Source organism: Saccopteryx bilineata, chromosome 10, assembly GCF_036850765.1.
Source record: "Saccopteryx bilineata isolate mSacBil1 chromosome 10, mSacBil1_pri_phased_curated, whole genome shotgun sequence".
NCBI classification, from domain to species: Eukaryota; Metazoa; Chordata; class Mammalia; order Chiroptera; family Emballonuridae; genus Saccopteryx; species Saccopteryx bilineata.
Window position 1 is genome coordinate 41,581,052 of NC_089499.1, and position 25,813 is coordinate 41,606,864.

Here is a 25,813-nt window from a genome sequence, read left to right on the forward strand (position 1 = left end):
GACAAGGCGAAGCTCCACCTTCTCATATCAGCTCTCTGAGTAATCAGGTGTCCTTCTCACAGTACATTTAGTGCCATGTTTTTTATAATTTTTGTGAAATAAATTTTCTCTATTTAAAATAGCCCCCAATCCTAGTGCTGAAGTACTACTGTCCCATATTCTGAAGCACAAAATGGTGATTGTGTGCCTCACAGAGGAAAGCATGTGTTAGATAAGCTTCATGCAGGCATGAGCTATAGCGCTGTTGGCCGGTAGTTCAACGTTAATGAATCAACAATATATATTAAACAGGGTATTTTAAATAGAAACACACATAAAACAAGATTATTTATTGATTGGTGGATGAAAATGGGCCCAGAGGCTCACAGGAACCTATCCTTGTATTTCCCTTAGGAGCAATGATTCAGTATTCACTAATTCAGTGCTCCTGGCGACTTTATAGAACATAACTACTGTTATTAATGAATACTTCATCTTGCCTTATAGCCATTGTTACCTAAGTTGTTAAATTGTAGCCGCCATGGCACCTTGGGAGGGCCACAGGATGAAGCCCTTTTATCTCAGAGTGTTTAGTGGCTTAGCTGCTGGAAGGCCTGCCTGCCAAGGTGCCAGGCTTCCAGACAGCGCCCTCTGCACTTGCTTTACCCTCTACAGAGGGGAAACTGGCTAATCAGGAAAGAAACTCCCTCAAAAGATAAACAGCGAGGAGTGTACATATGATGGAAAACAAATGGGTCTTGGTACCATGTTGTGGAAATTATCTCACGTAAGTAGATAAAGGAGCAGGGTGAGCCCAGGCGGCACTGTTGAGTCCCCTCCTCCAGTTCATGGCCCATTTGTGACGTGTGCACCAGCCTGTTTGAGAAAACTCCATCTTTACACTCGGTACTCACAGAACCGGGTTGTTGCTCTGCCGTGTGGTGCTCTGTGTCAACGCCGCACCCACCATGGCTGTGACCGCCTGCCAGGGCTTGGGGTTTGTAGTGTCACTGCTCGGGATTGCGGGCATCATTGCCGCCACCTGCATGGACCAGTGGAGCACACAGGACTTGTACAACAACCCGGTGACGGCTGTATTCAACTACCAAGGGCTGTGGCGCTCCTGTGTCCGGGAGAGCTCTGGCTTCACTGAGTGCCGGGGCTACTTCACCCTGCTGGGGCTGCCAGGTAAGGGCTGGTGCCTGGTGTGTGTGGGGGGGAGCACTGAGCCTCTGCCTGGGGCACCACAGAGGGACGGCTGGACAGGCAGGAGCGGCAGCCTCTACCACCAGAACAGAATTGCAGGAACCTTAGGGAGGGGAGCTTTCTGGAGCTGTCAGGGAACCTGTTCCCCTAATTGGGTAGTGCCGAATTCTACCCAAGAGGCACATTTTTAAAAAAATAACTCTTATGTGAGCAATGGCACTGAGTCTCAATCACCCTCAGTAAGAAGACTCAGGAAGCTTAGACTTGAGTCACTTCCTTCTTCAGCCCCAAGACTCCCCCTTCCTGAATTGGGGACTGTGAATTTCGTCTCCAGGCCCCCTCGTGCCTGGTCCCAGCTTCCAGCAAAGCCTAAGCACGTAGCAGCAATGGAAGTGGGGCAGAGGAGAGGGCTGTGTTTATCTAGGGAGAGCTGGTGGGCTCCTCCTCTGTGCAGCTGAGGCTGGGTGTGACAAGGTGCTAAGTGAGCGCAGAAGCCAGTGCTGAGGAGCTGAGACGAGTGTGCAGGAAAGTCTCTACCAAGGAGGAAGAATGCCAAGGCATCATTGAAAGGTACTTAGACTTTGGAAGGGAAGAATCACAGAAAGAAAAACAGCATGGCCAAAAGCCACCTGAATCTTATTTGAAGGGAAATGAGAGAATGTCCTTGGCTGGAGGAAGGGTTATGTGAGGATGATTATGGAGAGCATTGAATGACAAGCTGAGAAAGAAAGAAACTGGATATAAACAGAACATGCACCAGACCAGTGGGTGACCAGTTGCCAATTTAGTAAGGTGTCCCTCTATAGGGACTGGGTGGAAGGTGAGCCACTCCAGTGTCCCTATGTCCCACTGACCCTTCCATAGCTCTAGGTCTAACCATCTCCCTTACCTGAAATGCAAAATGTCCAAAGTATCTCCAGAGGCTAGGCCCTGGGTCCACATAGCCTGGGGCTGACCTCATGAGCACCAGGGTGACATCTGAAGGGCTCATATTGCTTCATAGAGGGCAAATAACAATGGCACATTATGCACTAGCACTTGAGTAAACCACTGCCTTACAGTATTTCATGTAATCTCTATAAACCACCATGTGAACTAGGTGCTGTTATGTATTATCTCACCTTTATAAACAAGGGAATTGAGTTTGGGTAACTTGCCCAAGGTCACATATAGTTGAAGCCAGGGCTCTGACCCTGTCTTGCCTGCACCTGAGCCCCCACTAACAAACCTAACAGGGACCCCCAAGGCTCTCAGAAATCAATCCTGACCTAAAGCAGGAATACCCAATGCAGTTACCTTCCCAGACTCACCTCTTTCTAAAGTCTGGCAAATAATCAATGGGAAAGACCTCATTAGTAATCACAGCAATGTATTAAAAAATTTAACAAATAGCTTATATAAATTGACAGGAAAAGTGCTAAAATTCCTTAACTAAATAAAGAAATACAAACTGACAGTTCAAGAAAAGGAAAAAAAATGCTTCAGAAATATCTGTTTAAAAATTAGTTTCAAACTCATTAGTAATCAAAGCAATGCAAATTAAAACAAGTGGTCCTGTATAACTTACCAAAATAAAGGTGTAGTGAAAAAAAACAACAACAAACTACTGCTGGGAATACAATTCATAGAAAAAAATCTGGTTCTACAGAAAACATATTTTTTTAAACTTCACATCATTTTTAAAAAATTTATGTTTAGAAAATTAAATTTAACATGGTGACATTGATCAGTAAGAGTATAGAAGTGTCAGGGAAACATTTCTATAGCATTTGAACTGTTGTTTATCTTGTATGTCCATCACCCACTTCACGTCATTTGATGCATTAATTCCACTCTTAGGAATCTCTCTTATATGAATAATCAGAGGTCTTGGCCAGTGGGCTCGGTGGTAGAGCATCGGCCTGGTGTGTGGAAGTCCCAGGTTCAATTCCTGACCAGGGCACACAAGAGAAGCACCCATCTGCTTCTCCACCCCTCCCCTTCTCCTTTCTCTCTATCTCTCTCTTCCCCTCCTGCAGCCAAGGCTCCATTGGAGCAAAATTAGTTGTTAAAATTATCTCTACTTCCAAATTTTCTATTATGAGCACCAAAAGGTGGAGTCAGAAATTAGGAATATACAGGGTGGGCAAACGTTGGTTTCCAGTTGTGAGTACGCAAGGCACAGAGTTTATTCTTATTTCTTAATTTATTATTGTATTTTTTAACAAACAATTGTAAACCTACTTTTGCCTCACCCTGTACAATGTGGTAATATTCTCTATAAATTAATAGATGTATCAATTATTTTTCTTACTAGTATACTAATTTCACTCCTCACGTATTTGATTTTATGTTGTCAATTGACTGCCATTTTTAGTTAACTACCACTCATGATTTTATATTTATAATTCCTAAAAAATGATAAAGCAAAGGTGGGGAAATGTTTTCTTTGATATCAGTAAAATCATATAAGCTTTTAGAAATTTATAACTTGAAATGGCACTGCCAGGACATCTCACCCTCTGTAGAGAGATGATTATCCCTAAGAAGTCAGCAAAACATTTTGCTCCATTTTAAAGATAATTCAACCAAGTTTTTACCAACATTATAACAGTATTGTTAAACAGAACCAGACCATGAAGTATCATTATAATTATGTATTAATATAACAGACCATGAACTATCAGTATTATTAGAGATACATTTAATATGTTTTAACAAAACCTATTGCCATAAATGAGGAAGCCAGCGTCACCCCGTGGACTCCACTCACTCTTTGGCAGTAACAGCTAGGGCAGCGGTCCACTCCCTTCAGAGCACAGAAACTCACCAGGAAGTGAAAAATACCATCCTTCAGATTTTAAAACATATCAATATTTATTTCACATAAAAAAGCGCATGAAGACTTACAATTTCTCTCTACTCAATCAGTATTCTGCTTACGTAGAGGTGGCTTTAATTTATTTTTTAAAATTAACTTTTTTTCTTCCAAAAAATAAAGTCACTCACCATTTCAAACAAGAAAAAAAGCTTAACTCATTATATCATAAATTCTCCCCATCTTGAAATTTTGCATAAAAACATTTGCATAAGAAAATGAGTGTCAGGATAGATAACTTGTAATAAACTATTTAAAAAATTTTTTTCATTATCAGTTTATTATTTTGCTTATATCATAGTCCAGATGTTAGGGCGGGGGGGGGGGTTGTTAGACAAATGTCATAAAATGAACAACTTGAAACCAAATTCTCATAGATCTCTTTATTAATAAAAAAATCTGTGTTTTGGCTGAAATAGAGTAAAAAGGACTTTGTCCACAGAAACAGTGACAGGATCATTTCTGAATTATTCCAACATTTTTCAAACCAATTGGTCAATCCTTGTCCACCAGCAGAGACCACAGTCACCTTTTCCGGTTAGTCCCTCCCCACCTTTTAGACTTGGCCTTATAGCTCAGTTCAGGGAATACAAAACCAACAACATTATTTATCACCTTTAAGTCATATCTGTCTCTTGCTTACTCTCTTCTTTTGCATTTTCTTGCTCATGATCACAATGATCTTTACTAATCCTGATCACAAAACCTAAAGCAAGGTGTTGAGAGTAATGTTGCCTCCATTCAAATTAAGAAGGCGAACTTCCATATTTGCTTTCTGTGTTTGCTGGGAACAAAGCCGTGAGAGCAGTGACTGGGTGCACCCAAGATAACATTGAAATGTCCAGATGCTCAGGCTTGTTTCCTGGAGAACTTGTACAGGTTAGAGATGTGTGTGTGTGTGTCTGTGTGTGTGTGTGCGCGCGCGCATGCGCGCCACATGTGTGAGTTTCAGGGCCTTGAAACCAGATTTAAAGAAGTTCTGATTTAAATGTATCTGAATTCAGAGGCAAGACACACATTACCCCAAGAAGCACATTAATTCTCCAACAAAGTAAAATTGTGTAGACAAAGTGCAATGGCTGATATCTGGCCAAGTCTCTCTTTTGTGTAATTATATAATTCCTGATACTTTTTTATTAATTGCAATAAAATTTTTTCTGCAAAATGTAGAAGATAGTATGCAAGATCTGAAAGGGCTCTGAAGTGTCCTGGTGCAGGCCCCATGTGAACAGATGAAGACACTGTGACCTGCAGGAGCTGAGCAGTTTGCCCCAAATCACCCAGCACAACTGCGTGTTAGTGACAGTGTCAGGAACAGGTCCTAAGCCTCTCAGTAACCAGGCCAAGGACTTGGGTCCAGCCAGCCCGGGTCCCTCCTCTGGCCTTTGTGGGATCTTCTGTGACTGCCACGTGATCTTCACGTGGTTCTTGTGTCACGAATGAGATAAAGGTCAACAGAATGCTTCTTATATCTTCATCCCAGTTCCAATACCTGTGAACCAAGAGCATATCTCTAAGATTTGGCTTTCAGGTCCCCCCAAATGGGGACAACTTAGTGTGTGCCCGGTTCTCCACATAGAAATGCAGATAGCACCAGAGAGGAAGTTGAGGTGGGCCTCCCTCCCAATATAAAGCATCTGGTTCAAGGCACTTACACAAGGTTCTTAACCTATTTTATCTCACTTTACTCACCTCCCCCCAAATATATGGGGGGAATAATAACACTTACCCTACCCATTTATGTAAGATTAAATCGATAGATATAAAAGAAATGTGGTTTATAAATTGTGAGAGGAAAAAATGTGGAAGTCTGGTTTAAGATGGAGATTCCTGGGGCCATTTTTTAAAAAAGAGAGAAGTCAGTCAGCCGGAGTGGCCTCCGGCGCGGCCTCCGGCGCAGAGCAGAGCCGGAGGGAAGGGCTGTGGGGGTTCCGGGCGCTGCTGGACGGGACTCTTGTCCCCAGAGGGCAGAGCTCCTGTCAGGGCCTCCGGGATGCAGCCTGCCCAGGGGGAGGGGGCCGCTGGGCGCTGCTCTCAAACCGTGGGCCTGCGCAGATCAGCGGGACAAGTGCCTCTTGGGGCCGCTTCTCTAACAAATGAAAAAATAATGCCCTTGAACCAAGAGTGAAACTGAACTATCTAAGGAAAACACTGTGAGCAAACACCGAGAGCTGGGGGACGCCATCTGAGCAGGGCGGCTGCGCTCAGGAGCGCGGTGGGCCCACGCCTTCCACAGCAGGGAGGTGGCAGCTGGACCCAAGGTGGCAGCCAGAGGGCCAGAGCGGGCAGCCATGTCCACCACCACGTGCCAAGTGGTGGGCTTCCTCCTGTCCCTCCTGGGCCTGGTGGGCTGCATTGCTGCCACGGGGATGGACATGTGGAGCACCCAGGACCTGTACGACAACCCGGTCACCGCCGTGTTCCAGTACGAAGGGCTCTGGCGCAGCTGCGTGAGGCAGAGCTCAGGGTTCACTGAATGCCGGCCCTACTTCACCATCTTGGGCCTTCCAGGTAGGCGCCGGGAAGGAGTGGGGCCCCACCAGGTCAGGGCAGGGAGGGCCTGTGAGCTCTCAGCAGCCAGGAGTGACCTCGGGACAGGGTTGACTCAGAATAGTCAAAGGGAGCAATTGTCGCAGGGGAGAAAGTTGGAGAATTTCACACTCAAGTCAAAGGAGTTGGTGGTGAGAAAGCAGGTCATGAAAAGAATGGGTCTATTCTAAGGGCATGTTCATCATGGTAGAATAGACTAGTGTTCCTGCAAGGAGAAAATTGTGTGCAGGTATGTGCAAGTGACTTGCTCCTGCCTTCACATACCTAGGAGTAAGGAAGTAGGATGATGAATATTTTCTTACAGCTGCAAAAGTTTATTGAGAGCTGATTTCATTTCATTTTTGATTCAATTAAATTTTTCTTTGAAAAGTTGTCTCTGTAAGTGCTGAAAAAATATTGCCACTAAATTATAGACCTTTTCTACATCTGTGGTGAGAAATTCCGGTATGCGCTCCTAAAAAACAATATATATCAGAATATTATTATATAATTATAATAATGTCAGACTATAAATATAACAGTGACATTCTTTCACCCCTGAAGATGAGCTAAATATGTATCATAGGAACTTTGCATTCTGGATATTATGGGAGTTCTACTTGTGTTAAAAAAAAAAAAAAAAAGAAAGAAAGAAAGAAAAAGAAAAGAAAACTTTACCCTCCAAAGAGTGTCCAGGGTGTGAGTTTGGTGAGGAAAGGAAAACCGTATTGGGCTTTGCCTCTCTGAGACAAACACCTTGTCAATAAGTAGCTGGAAAGAAATTGGCATGAAACTGTTAGGAGCCTCTAAAGCACTTGAAATTGAATTGTGAAAAGCAATTTAACTAACTCATCTTTATTTTCAAAAAGAAATAGAAGATGGGTGACCGAGTAGAAGAATTGGGTTATTTACTCCATATTTTGGAAGCCAGTCATACAGTAGGACCAGCAGGACCACAGGCTACAGGAAAGAGCAGCTTAGGGAAGCAGGGGAGGTAGAACCTGGCAGAGGGAAGAAAGAAGCCCCAGGAAGGAGGAGGGATTGTGCTGTAGTGTGAGGGCAGAGGTCAGAGGAAGGAGATGCAAGGCCGTGGATTGTTGACTTGCTGGCTACACCTAATTTTAACTGTTCAATGAAGAAAAAAGTTTGGCTTCATATTCAAAATTAAGACAAGATATCCCATAACTTGATGCTCAATAACCTCTTCACAGAGCTTCACCACCTATCACCAATGTCTCCCTCATTCTTTATGTCTCCATGCATGGAGCTCCCAAACTTGTCCACTCTCCTAAATGGCCAAACCCCATTGCTGCCATTCTCATTTTTCTTTCCTATTTACCAAAGGAAAATCTCCTCCTCTCCCCCTTGATATCGTATTTCTATTCTCTGCAGAACAAAATCCCTGTCCACTCTCCTGCCCAAGGCCACCCTTTCCACCAGGGCTCTGCAGACCCCACCCCGTCCTGTCTGCTCAATTGCTGATCAGCCCACTTCTCACCTGTTTTACCTCTCCTACTGTCTTATGCTTCTGTCCCTCCTTGCCTGGAAAGTCTTCTCTTGACTCTGGTCATTGCCAAATTCTGTCTCTCCCTGGGTCACTGACAACCAAATTAAAATGAAAAATTTTTTCTACCACCTCTCATGCTCAACCTTTCTCAATCTTGTTTCTATCCTTCTTTCTTCAGAGTGTTTGCTCCTTTGACTGTGGCAGAAGGTCCAGCAGAATCTTTCAGTCACCAGCTTGTAGTTTTCAGTTCTTATCTCCCTACAATTTCGAAACCCAAACAATACTTATAGTTTTCCATTCCCGGCTTAATCAGGTGCAGACATGACAGCCTGACACCGAGGCTTTCCTACATCCCTCACCTACCTTCCCTGACCTCTCTTTCTACTCCCGCGCTGCCAGCCTATGCTTCTCGCCGCCCCCTCTTGGCTTGGTCCTGGATACCCATGGCTCCCACTGCCCCGGTGACCCCCTCTCCTACCCCAACTGCCGTCTCCACAGATTTTCCCATGTGCGAGTCCAGCCCAGATACTACCTCTTCCCTGAAGCCCCCTTGCATTCCCTGCATTGAACAGGATCCCACACACCTCTGTACTACCTCCAGAGCACTCTGATAGCATTGAGCATGTTCCTTCCTCATGATTCTCCTTGCAGTCTGGAAAGCTGAGAAACTCTAGGCAGCTATCACCGAGGTGTGCCCCAGCCCTGCCCATCTGAGTCAGGGGAACAAGATTCCACCGAAAAGCCAGGGAAGACATTTCATGGGACTGAGCTGGCAGAAATGGAGTTACTTCAAATCTTTTGATAATTTGTGGCCACAGAGAACAATGTAGGTTTTAAAATAGCTAGTTCTTATGCAGCAGGAATGACTACAATGTAAAATGGCATCCCAAAATGCAAATATTTGTTGTATGACTTAAGACTTGGCTGGCGGAAGTAAGAGATGAGTGGAAATATTACCAGGAGGAAAAAGTTAAAAAGAAACTCAAAGAGCTGCTGAAGGCAGGAACGTAAGGAGATAAAGCAAGCAGGGAGGAGGCCAAAGAGATCTTCTCGATACTTATGGGACTTCTAAGGGAGCTGTAAGGAGTAGCATTAATCAGTCAGGACCCAGCACCCAGAGGGGAGTCTGCCATCAGGAACAGCTGCTGAAAGCATTTCCTTGATCATAACAAGGGGCCTCAGGAAGAGAGACCTGAAGCAGAGGAGTGGAGTGAAATGCCTGGAGATAGAAATGGAAGGCTCAGGGAGTTTTTTACCTAGACCCCCTGAGAGTACTACCCTTCAGCAGAGAAGTCAGCCTTAAAGTGCTATAAAGGGATGAGGCAGATGCCATTATAATACTTAGGTTAATATTTATAATAATCACTACCAAGTATTTAATTCTTTCTAGGTATAAGCTCTTTTCTTGCAAAATCTCACTAAACTTTTCATTCATCTCATAAAAACGTATCATTGTTAGTTGGAACTTACAGCCATTGAATAATTTAATTCCATTCAACTAGCTGTATTATGTAACCTATAGATAGATTAATGAGGTAAATGTCATTGGTAGCAGGATTGTTTACCTATATATTACCAACACTGTATAATTAACAGTCCAAGATTCCTTCACTGTATTCCAAACAGTCAATGTATTTGTGGTGCTCCAGGAATAACACCCAGAAATAAAAAGAGCTATCAAATAGAGGACTGCACATTGACTCTCCAGTTTAATCTTCACAACAATACAAGGAAATATGTGTTAGCTTTATTTTTACAAAAGTGAAAACTGAGGCTCAGAGAGTGGGGCAAGGTAACAAACATCCCAAACTCCATGGATGACAGATGGCTGAAGTGGGAGGTGAACCTAAGGCTGGAAGACTTCCAAGCCTGCATCTCTCCCTGCCCCATGACCAGGCTCTGTTTCGGTAGTCTAGGTAGAAGGGGCTGCCTTTGAAACTGAAGAGATTGATCTAGGCCGAAGCATAGTAATAATAGGGGATACATCAATAGTGTTGGCCTACTTATAGCGATAGCATTAACAATGCACAATTTGGAGTTCTAAATTAAAAGAGTAGAGGATTTGTGTATCATCCCCATTTCTTCTCCCTGGAGACAATGGGAGGAAAAAGCAAAGGTCAGTCAATGAGTTGGTGGCAAAGAGACGTGGCAAACACGTCTGTGGCTCTATGATGACATCATAGTTGTTTTTTCTAATGTGTTTGCAAATATTTGGACAGAATTTGGTGGAGTGTCAGGCCCAATGGCTAAGAAAGCATGTGAGCTGGACTCAAGGCGGCAGCTTGACCACCTACATCTCTTGACCTCCCTTTCCCCATCTGGGAAGTAACTCACAGTAGGCGTTTATGGGAAGGTGCTCTGAAAGCCACGTACAAGCTCTAGCCCTCGGTGTCATTAAACCATTGCTGTCATGTCTACACCACCCAACACTCTCACCATTTCATCTTTCAAATTACTTTTCTTCTTTGAAATCAAACACCTTTTAAAAATCCAAATATTCCGCCCTGGCCGGTTGGCTCAACGGTAGAGCGTCGGCCTAGCGTGAGGAGGACCCGGGTTCGATTCCTGGCCAGGGCACACAGGAGAAGCGCCCATTTGCTTCTCCACCCCTCCGCCGCGCCTTCCTCTCTGTCTCTCTCTTCCCCTCCCGCAGCCAAGGCTCCATTGGAGCAAAAGTGGCCCGGGCGCTGGGGTTGGCTCTGTAGCCTCTGCCTCAGGCGCTAGAGTGGCTCTGGTCGCAACATGGTGACGCCCAGGATGGGCAGAGCATCGCCCCCTGGTGAGCAGAGCGTCGCCCCATGGTGGGCGTGCCGGGTGGATCCCGGTCGGGCGCATGCGGGAGTCTGTCTGACTGTCTCTCCCTGTTTCCAGCTTCAGAAAAAATGCAAAAAAAAAAAAAAAAAAATCCAAATATTCCAAGTAAAGATTATTTCAGGTGCTTTTTTCTCTTATCCATCCCTCCCCCATTCCACCTGTGTTCTGAGCACTTCACAGGTTCTCAACCCCTTTGCAAGCACTTAGAGTCTTGATTTTTTTCAGACAACTGACTACATCTCCTGGTTCCGACCTCAATGTGAGAAAACAATAGCCACTGGAGTTTCCTGTCAACCTGTCAATCATATTTACATACACAGGAATGGATTTTAACAAAACCACATTCAACCCAGGGAACAATTCCATAAAATCTATAGCAAAAATCCGTGAGAGAAAAAAAATATGAAACTGCTGCACTTAAGTATCCTTTCTAAAGGAGCTGCCTTGCTCGCCTCTTCTTACTACTGGCTGACTTTCACATAAAGTCTCATGCGTATGATCCTGTGAAAGCAGCCTGTCTTTCCCCAGTGTCTGCCGGAAGGAGCTGGCCCTGGCAGTGAAGTGATTATAAGTTAGTTATAAAGTTGAAATGAGATCTGGAAGGTCCTCTTCGGTTTTGGTCAAGCTGCATTTCCTTTCTTCAAGAAAAAAGAGAGAAATGTTTTAGCCTTTCCAAATATGTGAACAAACATCTAAATATGCACACACCACTGTACATTGAAGGGAATCCCTCAGTGAAATGAGAGCACATCTACAAAGCCCAAAGGAGCCGGTATCTTAGCTATAAAAACGAGGCTGCTTGCTCTGCTTTCTCAATAATCAAAGCTATGCGGACCCAGAAACCAGAACATCTCCTCCGCTTGTGATTGTGGAAGTTGTTGCGTTGATAGCAGGACAGCTGCCCACGCAGCATCATGCCCCAACATGGACTAATCACCAGAAGGGCATCATTTCATGATGGGAACAACCACTGTCAGAGTTATACAGCTGGACCCCACCTTGGAGTTGGAAAGGAAGAACAATGAGGATGGAAGCCGCCTACAGCGCCTCACCATCGCCCACCTCCCCTGTCCATTGTCAGCTGATCCTGAGCCTATTTTCCCTTGCCCCCTTCCTTGGTCCAGGTCTGTCTTTTTTTCTCATATCTTCCCTATTGCCCTTCACACTCCCTTACTCCTCTTTTTCATATCCTCAACCATATTTTATCCCCATGCAAGAGGACTTAGGTTTATGCATAGTTAGCACACGCCAAGGCTATGTGAAGCTGGAGACAGGGAACTTCTTTTCAGGGAAGGGGAGGAAGCTGATATTTCCTGAGCCTGGCTTAGTGTTATGCTGGTGCCAAGTAGCATCTGATCCTTACCACATCTCTATGCAAGAGATATCGCTATCTCCCCCAGAGTTGAGGAAACTGGGCTTTGGTAATGTTAAGTGACTGGCCTAACAATTTACCTGGCATCACGTCACTCTGTAGGATTTCACAAGACACAGAGGACCTCCATATTGGTCCCCTTGGATCTATGGAAAATCGAGGCCTTCTCTCTTGTTCCGAAGGGCTTTCCCTCTGAGGTCTGACCTCAGACTTTCCGTCTCTGAGCTTCCATCCCTTTGGACTCCTCCACCAGCCCTTTCTTCCTCCAATCTGAGACCAAGCCATCCCTGAAGGTGTGGGTCCACTCCCCACCTACCGCACACCTTTATGGAAAGTCCCAGGCCCAGGCCTTTGGCCCGCAGTGATTGCCTTGCTGTCTCACCAGCTGCACCCCCACCCCAGCCAGCCCAGTTCATTCAGCCCCTGGGAACTCGTTCCTCTCCACCCCCCCACTTGAGCACCTCCTCCTGGACCCTCTTGAGGTCTGTTTCCCCAAACTGTTCCTTGAATTTTATGTTATTAAACAATTAAATAAAAATATCTAGGGGTGGGGCCCAAACATTAATATTTTTTTAAAAATTTCCCCTGGAGATGCTGAAGTGCAGCCCAGGTTGGGAACTACACCTGACAGCACCTTATTTCTGTCAGGGGAATAAGAAATTTTGCAACAGGGAGAGAACACTGAGTTCCCATTTCTCTGTTTGCTTCTGTCAGCGCTGAATCCTGCCCACCCTTTATGTCTGATAATGCCTCATTGTTCATTGTAAAGAATGCTGTAGTCACACCTTTGGTGCAGGGAATCAGTCTATAGAACCCATTGAATCACCTGTTATCAGCTGATAAGCCTATGCCTCTTGCTCAGTATATCAAATAAGAGACAGAGTGGCTAAAAGAGAAACCTGCCTCCTTTAAGAGCAATTTCTCTGATTATCTGTCTATGGAAAAGAATTAGGATCCCAGAGGGTAGAATCTTCTAATTAAAAAGGAAGTTCAGTTCACCACCATGAATCTTCATGGTCATTACCAGACAGCTGTGGGTGGAGTCTACCAATGAATAGTGGAGAACATTTCCTCCTACTTCCTGGTATCTGCCTCCATCACAGCTCCCACTTTCAGAAGAACCTCCCAAGGGGTCTCCAAAACATAGAAGACCTTAGTCTATTCATTCAAGCCAAGTTGTGGCTCTGACAATGGCCCCACGAGATATAAAACAATGTTTTTCCAACTGCAGGCTAAAAGAAAGGGGTAGGAGTAAGCTAGAAGAAGATTCCAGATATGAAAAGGAGCTCAAGGTCAGGGTGGACCCCTGGTTCAAAGCAGGTGCTAGTATTCATGAGAAATCCAGAGGTCAAGAAAGAGCATGAAAAAATGAGGACTTGCCATGCAAACCTGACCCAGCAGAGGTAAAGGGGCATCTGAGAGCCTAAGGCAAAGGCTGCCTGAGACAAGCCGGCCAGGGCTCCCATATCTAGGGATGATAGAGGTGCACCAGCAGCAAGGCACCTCCCACCTGCCAGTATGCCATCCCTTCTCATCAAACAGTGTCAGAGAAGGTCACATACCTCAGCCATAGCCACAACACACATGTGATATGTTTTCAGGAACAAATATTAGAATCACTCAATCAAAAGAGATTCAATGACCCCATCTTTGCCAAGAGTCTAGGATAAGTATAATTTTTCATAGAAGGAGAGAGACATCCTTTATCCTATCCTACTTGGTTAATTATCATTTGTTTGGTGGGTTAGTGGGTGGTTGATTGGTTGATTGCTTTTTGATTGTGTTAACTGGATGCCTTGCTGAGTGCTTCTTAAAAAGGATAAACGAGGCCCTGGCCACTTAGCTCAATCAATTAGATACAGCATCATCCTGAAACACCTAGGATGCAAGTTTGATCCCCAGTTAGGGCACATATAGGGAGCGACCATAGAATGCACAACTAAGTGGAACAACAAATGAATGCATCTCTCTCTCTCCCTCTTTCTCTCTGTCTCTCTAAAATCAATCAATTAAAAACATTTAAAAGGGATAAAAAAATTTGGTTCTCTGACTAGCTTAACATTTAAAATATCAGAACAAAAGCTGTTTTTAAAACTTCTGACAGGTTCCTGGGTAGATTTGAAGTTCATAAGAAATCAGGGGACAAGGTGGAGGGGAAGTCAAAGACCATTCCTCTTCTCATATGTCCAGTTTTCTGGTAGTTACATCCCAAAACATAACAACCTTGAAGTTATTTCTTGAAATGGGGGCTGCCCCACAAATGTCTCCTCCATGACTATCCTGAACCACAGGTTTATGGTTTAATTATTTGTGTTAAAGAGAATTAGAGCCACACTTCAAGCTACTGTTATAAAGTGGTACTATTATGATTACATAGCCAAATTTCTCTTCCTTTTAAGAAATTAGAAGTTCAGAATTTCCAATAAGACTATGATCTTCTCAGGTTGTAAGCTGCTTGAGTGTAGATACTATTTCTTATGAAACTTTATACCTTCTGCAGCATCTAGCAAAGGGCTTTGAAGAAAAATTGAGCTTTAAAATACCTGATGAAGATCATTTACAGCAAAATGGTGGGATCTTGATAACATTATAAGGAGTGAAATAAGCAAATCAGAAAAAAACAAGAACTACATGATTCCATACATTGGTGGAACATAAAAATGAGACTAAGAGACATGGACAAGAGTGTGGTGGTTACCAAGGGTGGGGGGGGGGGGAGGGAGGACATGGGAGGGAGGGAGGGAGAGAGTTAGGGGGAGGGGGAGGGGCACAGAGAACTAGATAGAGGGTGACGGAGGACAATCTGACTTTGGGCGAGGGGTTTGCAACATAATTTGATGACAAAATAACCTAGACATGTTTTCTTTGAATATATGTACCCTGATTTATTAATGTCATCCCATTACCATTAATAAAAATTTATTAAAAAATAAAATAAAATAAAATAAAATACCTGATGAATGAATGAGTGAATTCATAGATGAGTGTTAGCATTTGACCATGCGAGTACACCAACATGGTTTGGATGAATACAGAAAGGTGTAAATGAATATACAAGTAGGTTTCACATACTTGCATTCGCCAATGAGGGAATGGGCTGGGTATTTGTTCCCAGTATCCGGTGGAGCCAGCAAAGCCATTAGGCAAAGATTGGGAGGTCACAGGTGACATACTAGGTAGAGCCCTCATATTAGGAGTGGATTCAAAGGCCACTCTGAGGCCCTCATGAGTTTTTTTTCCTGTGTGTGTGTGTGTGTGTGTGTGTGTGTGTGTGTGTGTTTGTGACAGAGACAGAGAGGGACAAATAGGGGGCAGAGAGACAGGAAGGGAGAGAGATGAGAAGCATCAATTCTTTGTTGCAGCACCTTAGTTGTTCATTGATTGCTTTCTCGTGTATGTCTTGACCAGGAGGCTATAGCAGACCAAATGATCCCTTGCTCAAGCCAGAGACCTTGGGTTCAAGCTGGTGAGCCTTGCTCAAACCAGATGAGCCTGTGCTTAAGCCGGCGACCTCAGGGTTTCAAACTTGGGTCCTCTGCGTCCCAGTCCAACACTCTATCCACTGCGCCACTGCTTGGTCAGGCTTTCATGAGTTCTTTTTGTCTTAGTGGGATCACGATGGCTCTAGCATCAGAATTCACCTGCAAATCCAAGAGGACACTGTTATCAATTCTCCCAGGAATGAATGATCAGGTCTTGGAGGATTGATTTCACACCATGCAAACCACAAATGTAGTTGCTAATGAAACCAAGATTAACAATGGTTGCTTGTAGAATTTTCTTCCCAGGAGAGAAGCATAGTTACAATCAGAAGTTTGTTTAGAGAGAAGAGTCAGAACCTAGTGAATGGAGGTCAGCAGCACAGAACTAGAGCAGCTGGATTCCATCATCTCTACACGGGGAGCTGCCTCAGACACTGCAGAAGGCTCTCAATGAATTCTGCATGTTCTACTTTTCCTTTCTCATTACATTTTATTGATTGCCAACTATTCCATCATGACAAATTGCTTTGTGATACATACCTTAGAGTGAATAGCTGGTATTGGCCATACATGAGATGGAAATCTTCCCAAAGAGATTGGAAGAAGTCCCTTCCCAGGACTCTCTTGTCTCTAGAATCACATTTATAAATAATCTCCTCAGACAAGTTAGTCCCCAAGATAAGTTTTGGAGAATATTCCTTTACACATTTTTGGCATCTCTTTCAGAGGATGACCTTTTATGGCCAAGTCTCTTAGTTTAGAGGATACATTCTATTAGGAGCATACAGATCCCTGGACCTTGATGGCAGCCAGACTTCTGTCAGGTTTTCCAGGATAAGGTACCTTAAAGCAGTGCCCTATGATGAGAAAATAAGCATTGTGAGACAGTTCTGAGTTTGACATCAGCTCTGCTTTTCCCTTTCTGTGTGTCTTTGAGCAGGTTACTTAACCTCTGAGTCACAAATTCTTCAATTATAAAATAGAGGTAATACATTCTTATACTGCAGGGGTTGTTTTGTATATGGATTAAATTTTTTAATGTCTGGAAAGGCCCTTCAAAGATTTCTTTCTTTTTTTTTTTTAAGTGAGAGAAGGGGAGATAGTGAGGCAGACTCCTGCATGTGTCCTGACTGGGATCCACCCAGCAATTCCTGTCTAGGGCCAATGCTTGAATCAACCAAGCTATCCTCAGTGCCTGAGGCTGATACTCGCACCAACTGAGCAGGAGGGAAAGAGGGAGAGAAGGGGGCTGAAGGGGGCAGCCATCTGCTTCTTATGTGTGCCTTAACTGGGAATCAAACTCAGGACGTTCGTACACTGGGCCAATGCTCTATCCACTGAGTCAACCAGCCTGGGACAGTAGCTTTCAATCAGAAGTAGCAATTGATATGACAGCTAGAGCTGGATGGAACTTTCTGCCTTTCTTCACACAGTTCTTCAGTCATGCTCTACTAGAACTTGCCCTGCTAGGGGCCTTTCCCTCTGAAAGACATAAAGGACTCGTTTGTCTTCCTTTTGTATGAGTCATTATGCTTGCAGGGGACATGTTTACTGACTATCTTTCCCCACCTCAGTAGAAGCTCCATGAGGGCAAAGGCCATGCCTGACATGTTAATGACCGCCATCCCGTGCCTAGTCATGGGGCTCTGTTGAGATCAGTCACTGGACCTTAGGGACATCCTAGAAACAACTTTGTATGTATCTGGAGGACATAAAACACACTACAGGAGAGTTCCAGCAGGACCTACAGCTTCCACTGATCCTGAAAAGGAAACTGCCAATAAATAGTGGTCATGTTGAAAGACCTGAGATTGACATAGTATCTTTTTATATATGCCCAAAATCTACAGCTCACCATGACCTTAGCAGTCCCTTTGAAAGGAGGCAAAAATACAGTGCCCTTGGCATATCACTTAGTGACCTTACTTTATTATATGCTATAAATGAATACTGGGTTTTCCTAAAGTGGGCACAACTATATCAATCATTGAGCCCATATGGAAAGACTAGAGAAGACAGATATTTTGGTTAGAAGTCAAAGCAACCCAGTTTTACTACAATATTTAATGTTACCTTAGTCATGCCATTTCCCTTACTGGATCCAGAACATCAAGCTTTAAAATGAGGAAATGAAATAGGTTCATCTCTTCAGCCCTCCCAACTCCAACTGCCCATAATTTTTCATTCTACACACATTTGCATGCATATCCTTCATCAGTCAGATGATTGTGATTGTTTTGCAATTCCCACAATTCCATATCCCTTGGTGATTATAAGGTTTGCATCATAGTTTAAGGATTTGCTATTTCTCAGAAGGTTGGGGCTGGTTGGTTGCAGTTGTTAGGTTTTATTAAACCAGAGCCTGATCAATCATATTGAGGTGATCTTGTGTGTCTGCTTGTGTCTTGCCCTTTGTTCCACAGCCATGCTGCAGGCGGTGCGAGCCCTGATGATTGTGGGCATTGTCTTGGGTGTCATTGGCCTCCTGGTGTCCATATTTGCCCTGAAGTGCATCCGCATTGGCAGCATGGAGGACTCTGCCAAAGCCAACATGACACTGACCTCTGGAATCATGTTCATTATCTCAGGTAAACTGGGATTCGGAGTGCCTGCTGTCAAATGTGCTTCTGGGAATGTCAGAGCAAAATCATTCTGGCAGAGTAAACACAGCTTCTCCTTACTGAGCAGGGTTTGAACATAGTTCAGGGTTTTCACACTGGGATTCAATATCTGAGATTAAGGCCCAGTTACACTCTACAGAGTTATCATGAGTGCTATGATCCCTCTTAGATGTTACCCCAGGCCCATCATAAGAGATTCTCAACCCTAAGGTAGACATGTGACTCAACTCCTAAAGTCATTATTTTGGTAGGAGTCTAGAACATTATTTTATTTAATTATTTTCTTAAATTTGGTGAAAGGAGGGAAGGCAGAGACAGACTCCCACATGTGCCCAACAGAGATCCACCTAAGCCCACTAGGGGGTGATGATCTGCCCATCTGGGGCATTGATCCATTGCTTAGCAACTGAACTCTTCTTAGCATCTAAGATAGAGGCCATGGAACCATCCTCAGCACCTGGCATCAACTCGCTCCAATTGAGCTATGACTGCTGGTTGGGTGGGAAATAGAGAGAAAGAAGCAAGAAGGGGAGGGGTGGAAAGCAGTGCTTCTCCTGTGTGCCCTGACCAGGAATCAAACCCAGCACATCCATATGCCAGGTTGACGCTCTACTTCTGAGGCAACTGGCCAGGGACTACAAATGATTTTTTTAATTTTTAAAAATTTTTCTTTTATTAATTTTTAGAGAGGAGAGAGAGAGAGAGAGAGAGAGAGAAGGGGAAGGGAGAAGCAGGAAGCATCAACTCCCATATGTACCTTGGCCAGGCAAGCCCAGGGTTTTGAACCGGCAACCTCAGTGTTTCAGGTCGATGCTTTATCCGACTGTGCCACCACAGGTCAGGCGACCTACAAATGATTTTAAGGGAAGAGTTCTTGATGTTATCAAAGAACCAGACCCAACATATTTATATTGCTAACCATTGGTCCCAAAATGCTTGAAAAAAAAAAATTCTTTCTGTGCATTATACAAATCTTTCCACAATTAGAGAGAGAAGAAAGTCAAAGCACCTAACACAATGCAATGTCTAGTACATAGTGGGAATTCAATAATCAATGCTTGGATTAACTGTGTGTTATAGGAATAGAATATTCTGTAAGCTGATCATCTAAACTCATTTAAATGTACATTGCCTCAGAAACATTATAATCCCTTTAAAGTTAACCCTGGCGCTTTCTTATTCTTGGTCTATAGGTCTTTGCGCAATCGCTGGAGTGTCTGTGTTTGCCAACATGCTGGTTACTAACTTCTGGATGTCTACAGCTAACATGTATTCCGGCATGGGTGGGATGGTACAGACTGTTCAAACCAGGTAACTTCCAGATCTAGGTCTCAGGATTCCATGGTGAATATTGCTATAAAACACCAATTAGACACATATGCCTAATGTGACTGTTAGTGCCCGAAGTAACAAAAATTTATCAGAGGCAACTATGTCATACTGTCAATCAACAATGATATGTAAATTCATAACCTTCATTTCAGTGAAATATCCTTGGTGATAAGACTTAAGGCTGATCTGACATTTGCTTTGAAATAACAGCGACAACTACCTATATTCGTCTAACGCTCTTACTCAGGCCACATTGTGGTGGCAATAAAACAGGCACTGTTAGCTGAGGCATGTAAAGTCACATCTACCACATCTCCAGTCCATGATGGGAACCCGGCTAGGGACAGGTAAAAGCTTTAATTGAATGAGCAGGATACAGCATAGTTGAGAAAAGTAATGTTTCATCCTCATTCAGCTTGACTCTTTCTCTCACTCATTAATTAATTCATTCTACAAATGTACTGAGCAGCTACTGTGGGCCACGCATTGTTCTGAGGGATAAAGACAGGGTCCCTGTTCTCATGGAGGTCATGGTGTAGCAAAGGGAGCAGAAACCCCAGTATAATTCGTTGTCTGGAGGAGGGCAGAACTTTTAAAAGATGAAAACACAATTCTAACGTGTGTATTTGTCTAGCTACTGCCAAGGAACATTTCTCATAGCAAGAAGCAGAAGCAAATTCCTGAAAAAAAGCCCTTGTTATGAGAGAGCAATGTAGATGTTATAACTTAGAGAGCTGCCATCTCTGGAGTAGATACGCTTGGCATTTCTCCAGTCACAGCATCATGAGATCCAAACAGGGTATAAGAACAGTAAAGACGTGACAAACCCTCACTCTCTGGTTCCCTAGAAACTCCTAAACCCATCCATGTCCCTGTTTTGCTTCAAGAATGAGAAGGAAGTGATCCCAATAGCTGCCGTTAGCCATCTCCGTGGTCCTCCTATGTTCTTTTAGTTGTAAGAGCAACTTAGAAGTAAGCTGACCAAGACGTCCTGGTTTGCCTGCGACTCCCCCAGTTTAGCAGAGAAAGTCTCATGTCCTTTAAAGCTCCTCTGTCACAGGCAAATCAAAAGAGCCCACCTTGTCCAGAGTTTCTGTGTGTCTATTGTCCCAGTCCCTGCCCAGAGGAGCCACCGACCACCCACCTGACACCCGGCGCTAATGCGTGCCATCACTCTCTCACACAGTCTCCCTAAGACCTGCCTCTGTCCCTTGGGGAGGCAACTTCAGTACTGAGACTGAGACCAAAGAATTCTGATAGGCCTCCTGAATGTTTTTATCTGTGGATGGGCAGCATTTTTCCTCTTTCTGTCATTTCATCTTCTCTGCATAGACAGTGCAGCTGCCGAAAAAGATCTTGGCAGTCATTTGAGGGGCTGTGGTTCCAGTGCCTTATTTAGTCCCAGAACCCCTCCTGCTGCCCCCGAGTCTACCATTGCCGTGTTGAGTGTAACACTGGCAGAGCCTAAGCCCTGGACCGGAGCTACAAACTGCCTGCCCTTGCCCTGTTCACAGCTTCCAAGGCATTTGTATTAGCCTAAACATCTCATTTTATAACCTGAATGAATCACCAAAATTTAAAAACTAACAGTGTCTCAGGTTGAGCTACTCAGAAACAGATCCTAAGTTACTGATCCTATAGATCCATGTGCGAGCGATTTATGAAGGAAGAGGAGATAGGTTAGGGAGTGGGGCAAGCAGGACAGGGCCCAAGGGGATCTCAGATGGAGTCTTGGACTCAGCCCGATCCTAGGGAGCTGTGGGATCTTTCTTCAGCACCAATCAGCCTCTGTGCATGTTGGGAAAGTGACACCAGTGGTTGAACCAAAGCCAGAACTCCAGGGAAAGTCACAGGGTCCAGCAGGTAAAGGCAAAAGAACACAGGGTCTGGGCTGAAACACAGAAATGCTGAAAGGGACAGAGGGTACCTGGGCAGAGCACCACTATACCTGCTACACAGAGATTTCATAGTGCACACACACTTACACTTGTATACACTCAATGCACACACACTTACACTTGTATACACTAATCTGTTTGGGTTTTTTTCCACCTTCTTATTTAAAAAAAAAATCAGATCTGGCAGCACTGGGCCCTCATTTTCATATGGCAACAATCTCTGCAGCTGAGAGGCAGCTATCCTTTTAACTAGGGCTCACACTCTCCAGGTGCCACAGTCCCCACTACTCTCAAATGCCCAGCCCTAAGGTTACTTATCTTCACGTTTATGGTTCTTCCATATAATAGAATTAAGAAAGTGAAATATTTCCTTACACCCAGCCCATTTACTCACTTAAGCTTCTTACCTGTCCCACGTAGGTATGTAAGTTTGCTGACCTTGATCAAGTGTGTCTCATGCAGAGAGGACAGTATAGTTAATGATTATCAGTGATACTGTGGAGACAGAGTGACCTGCATATGAGTCCTGGCAATGCCATGTTCTTCCTGTGTCTCTGGAAAATTTAATTACTCTCCCAAAGCCTCAATTTCCTTATTTGAAAAATGGTCACATCAATTTAGTTCTTTATAATAATAATACTCTTGGCATGGATGATTGCCAGGATTACTTGAGGTAGGTAAGATGAATGCTTCTTGGCCCATAGGAAAAACTCAAGGGGCCTCAATTCCTTCAGAAATCACTTGAGACTGATTCTCTCAAACTTCTCTGGCTAAAATGGCAAGACACTCCCCTTTGGTGAAAGTGAGGAAAGGGACGTTTCCTCATATGTTTCTCTGGAATTAGAGATTTATAATTAATTTTATGCCTCAGTTGACCTAAGAGGTCCAAATATTCCCCTGCTGTTTTGCTGGCTAGCTTCAGCCCCAATGCTGTTTTCCAGGGCACCTGTTCAGGTGGCTGTGACCCAAAGGTGTGTGTTCAGGGAGCATGGGCGGGGACAGGTGTAGAATCCAAAAGGGGAAACAGAAGGACAGGCATGGCCAAGTGCAGTGGGCGGAACCCAGAGAGTTGAGTCAACCGCCTTCATAGCTCTTGTCTCCTCACGCAGGTACACCTTCGGTTCGGCTCTGTTCGTGGGCTGGGTCGCTGGAGGCCTCACGCTAATTGGGGGCGTGATGATGTGCATCGCCTGCCGGGGCCTGGCGCCTGAGGAAACCAGGTGAGAAGCCCCATCCCAGCGCAACCAGACGTTTGATCTGAGTCCATTTTAACCTATAATTTGCAACCAGCAAGATCAGTCTAGGTATATGGAATAGCACTCTTGACTAAAGGAGCGTGAACATTCTCCTTTACGAGAAACAGGAAAAACAGAACAGAAATATTTCTGCCTCAGCAGAGTTGGGGATGATCCTATTTGAAAGGGAGAAAAAAAAGCCCCATCCATATGGGTTCCCTCTGGCTTCAGTGCTGGATATTTGGCAATAACTGAAGAGACTGATTGTGACAGTTTTGGTGTGGGGGCATAAGTGATACTGACATCTAGTGGGTAGAGGTCAGGGATGTTGCCAAATATACTGCAATGCACACAAAGGCCCCCACAACAAAGAAGCATTCAATCCATGCCAAATGCCAACAGTACTGCTGTTGAGAAACCTCGCCTGTAAGTCCATAAATGGACCCAGAGTTGGAGGACCTGGGTCTCAGTCTGTTTCTACTGGTAATTAGCCCTGCAACCGCTAACAAATCGCTGGCCCTCTCTGACCTCCATTACCGCATCCGTGTACTGAGCAGATTGAAGGAGATGGGCCGCATGAAGGTATCTTCCGGCTCACAAGTTGTATGATTCTTTGGCATAACCATGTTTGCCTGGACATAGTTTCTGGTACAGCTAGTTCTCTCAGTTTGCTCGGGTCTGGGACACTGGGCTTTCAGTGCTAAAACTGAGACATTGCAGGGTAAATAAGGTACTTTGTTCTCCAACCAAATACATTTATGGTCGTGGAATGTTTCTTTCTCTTTCAGCTACAAAGCCGTGTCTTATCATGCTTCAGGCCACAATGTTGCCTATAAGACCGGAGGCTTCAAGGCCAGCACTGGCTTTGGGCCCAACACCAAAAACAAGAAGATATATGATGGGGGTGCCCACGCAGAGGACGAGGTACAGTCTCATCCTTCCAAGTATGACTACGTGTAGCACTCCAAGACACCTCGGCATGGGCAGAAGAAAACCCCCATCAGAGCTCACCCTGAAAACAAGGACATTTCACCTTGCTTCCTGATTACTTTGACTCTCCGGTGGCTTAGAAAAGCCTTGATTTCACCTGTGGTGACACCAGATGGTCTTAGCCACCTGTCTCTGTCTCTAAATGTTCCATCACAAAACAGCCAATTTAACAGATATGAATTAGAGGCTGTAGCCCACACTTTCCAATCCTCTAGTTCTTTTTTTTTAAATAGAACTTTCTTAATCTGATGATAGAATGTAGTTTGAAACCCTATCAGACACTTGGATGATTTAGACCGACTCTCCCTCCTCCTTCTGAAAGCCAGTAGCCCATTGATGATCTAGTTCTCAACTCATCCCTAGAACAATTCTGAAAGGAAAAAAAAGAGAGTCGGTCAAAAGACATCATTTTTTGCTATTTGATTTTTGCCTCCTCACCTCCAAATAGGTTATTAGTAAATAAACCCTGATTGAAGAAGAGGTGAGAAATATATTTGTAATGTCTTTAGCTCATTCTCTGAGTTTTATTATGCTGCGGTTTTAAATGTCGCCTAGACCTAAGTGATTTCAGTTTGAGGAAACCAAGCCTTTCTTTTGGCATCTGATAATTCCAGCAAGCGTCTCCCAAGGGTTTCCTGAGCTCTCCACTGCAGGTCTCCTTTCTGCCACAGGCCAGAAAGTGTCCCTAGAAGAATGAGAAGATCTTTTTTTGGTACTTTAAATATATTTTGCATATAGTTAGAATAAACAATGCATTAGTAAAATGATACACTGTCTCTGCGAATTAGCCTCACTCCTACACATAGATGGAAGAAAATTAAAAACTAATTGCTCTGCTGTTGTCTATATTGTACTTTGTAAAAAAAATCACACTGAAGTCCCAATTTAATAAAATGCTCACTGATCTTAATTCCTTTTGAAAGCTCCAGGAAACAGACTATAATGATAGAGTCAGTGTAACCCACATAAAAAATAAATAATAGAATATAATAGGTCCTAGGAAGTGAGTTGAAATTAGTTGTGTGTTTTTTTAAGTGATGATTCTGAATTTAACCTTATGTTTCCAAGCACTACGTATCCACACTTGCATGGCTACAAGCTACAGGTCAGTTGACAGTAGACTTACTTGGCACTACTGCCAGCTTTGTTACTCTGTTACTCTGAAAGTGGTTCCCTTCCCTAAGTTCACCTAGAGTGGTTAGAGCACTGAATGTTTATTAAATAGAAAGCTCGTTGCAACCATACAGCTTCCCTGTGTTTATGTCATTGCTGCAGAAAGCCTAAACTCCTCCAGTGCCACCAGAATTCCATGCTAGCACCAGACTCAGAAGAGGCCCCTGGGAAACCGAGGTATTAATGAGGACAGGAAGGATCTGACCATTGGGTTATTGGGGGGGAGGTCCTTACACCAACAGTGCATATAAAAGTGATCTCCAAAGAGATGGGTGAATATTCATAGGGGTCTTTATGCTGGACAGACTATATCTGTGAAAAGACCAGATCATGGCCCTTCAAACAGAAAGAAATTGTGTTTACCAAGAGAGAAAACAGTAATCTCAGTAATTTCTCACTGAGACAGCAATGATTTTTGGCCAAATCAAATATAGTACTTATGGAACTCATTGTCTAAGATGGGGTAATTGATGAATGAACACAATTCAATAAAAATGGGGGTGGGAGAGAGGATGCTGAGCAAACTAGGGTGTGGGGGTTGTTAAGGATCCCCAGGATTTAAGTTGAAGGCCCGGGGTACAATGAGCTCTCCTCCTCTGGCCACCAGAAAGTCCTGGTCAGGTCTGAGACAGTGAGGTGTGGCTCAGTTGGGTTTCAGTTAGCACATTTTCTGTCCAACGCTTAATGTTTAAAAGTCTCCATGTAATTAGATTGTGCTTTGTAATTTTTTTTGTTGCTTTCTCTTATTGTATATGCATTGAATATTGACCTGCAAGTTTTGTTACTTAAATATTAAAAACACTTATCTCACATTTGAA

At 44.0% G+C, this 25,813-nt stretch overlaps 1 protein-coding gene across 2 annotated transcripts; it reads left to right on the forward strand.

The window, feature by feature from the left end:
- The first annotated feature begins 854 nt into the window (after nt 1-854).
- CLDN18 (claudin 18) lies at nt 855-25,813 on the forward strand. Of its 2 annotated transcripts, none has more exons than XM_066244860.1 (5): nt 855-1,167; nt 18,170-18,334; nt 19,561-19,678; nt 22,707-22,817; nt 23,621-25,813. In XM_066244860.1, the coding sequence occupies exons 1-5, from the start codon at nt 948-950 to the stop codon at nt 23,790-23,792; spliced, it is 786 nt and encodes a 261-aa protein (XP_066100957.1). In that variant the 5' UTR covers nt 855-947; the 3' UTR covers nt 23,793-25,813. The 2 variants fall into 2 exon arrangements, with proteins under 2 accessions (XP_066100957.1, XP_066100958.1); XM_066244861.1 differs by lacking the exon at nt 855-1,167 and adding an exon at nt 6,262-6,553.

Excerpts from the sequence above, each read along its gene's own strand:
- CLDN18 (XM_066244860.1), top strand. The coding sequence starts at position 948 with ATGGCTGTGACCGCCTGCCAGGGCTTGGGGTTTGTAGTGTCACTGCTC. Across the intron at positions 1,168-18,169 it reads CACCCTGCTGGGGCTGCCAG|CCATGCTGCAGGCGGTGCGA; the intron begins GTAAGGGCTGGT and ends TTTGTTCCACAG. Across the intron at positions 22,818-23,620 it reads CTGGCGCCTGAGGAAACCAG|CTACAAAGCCGTGTCTTATC; the intron begins GTGAGAAGCCCC and ends TTTCTCTTTCAG.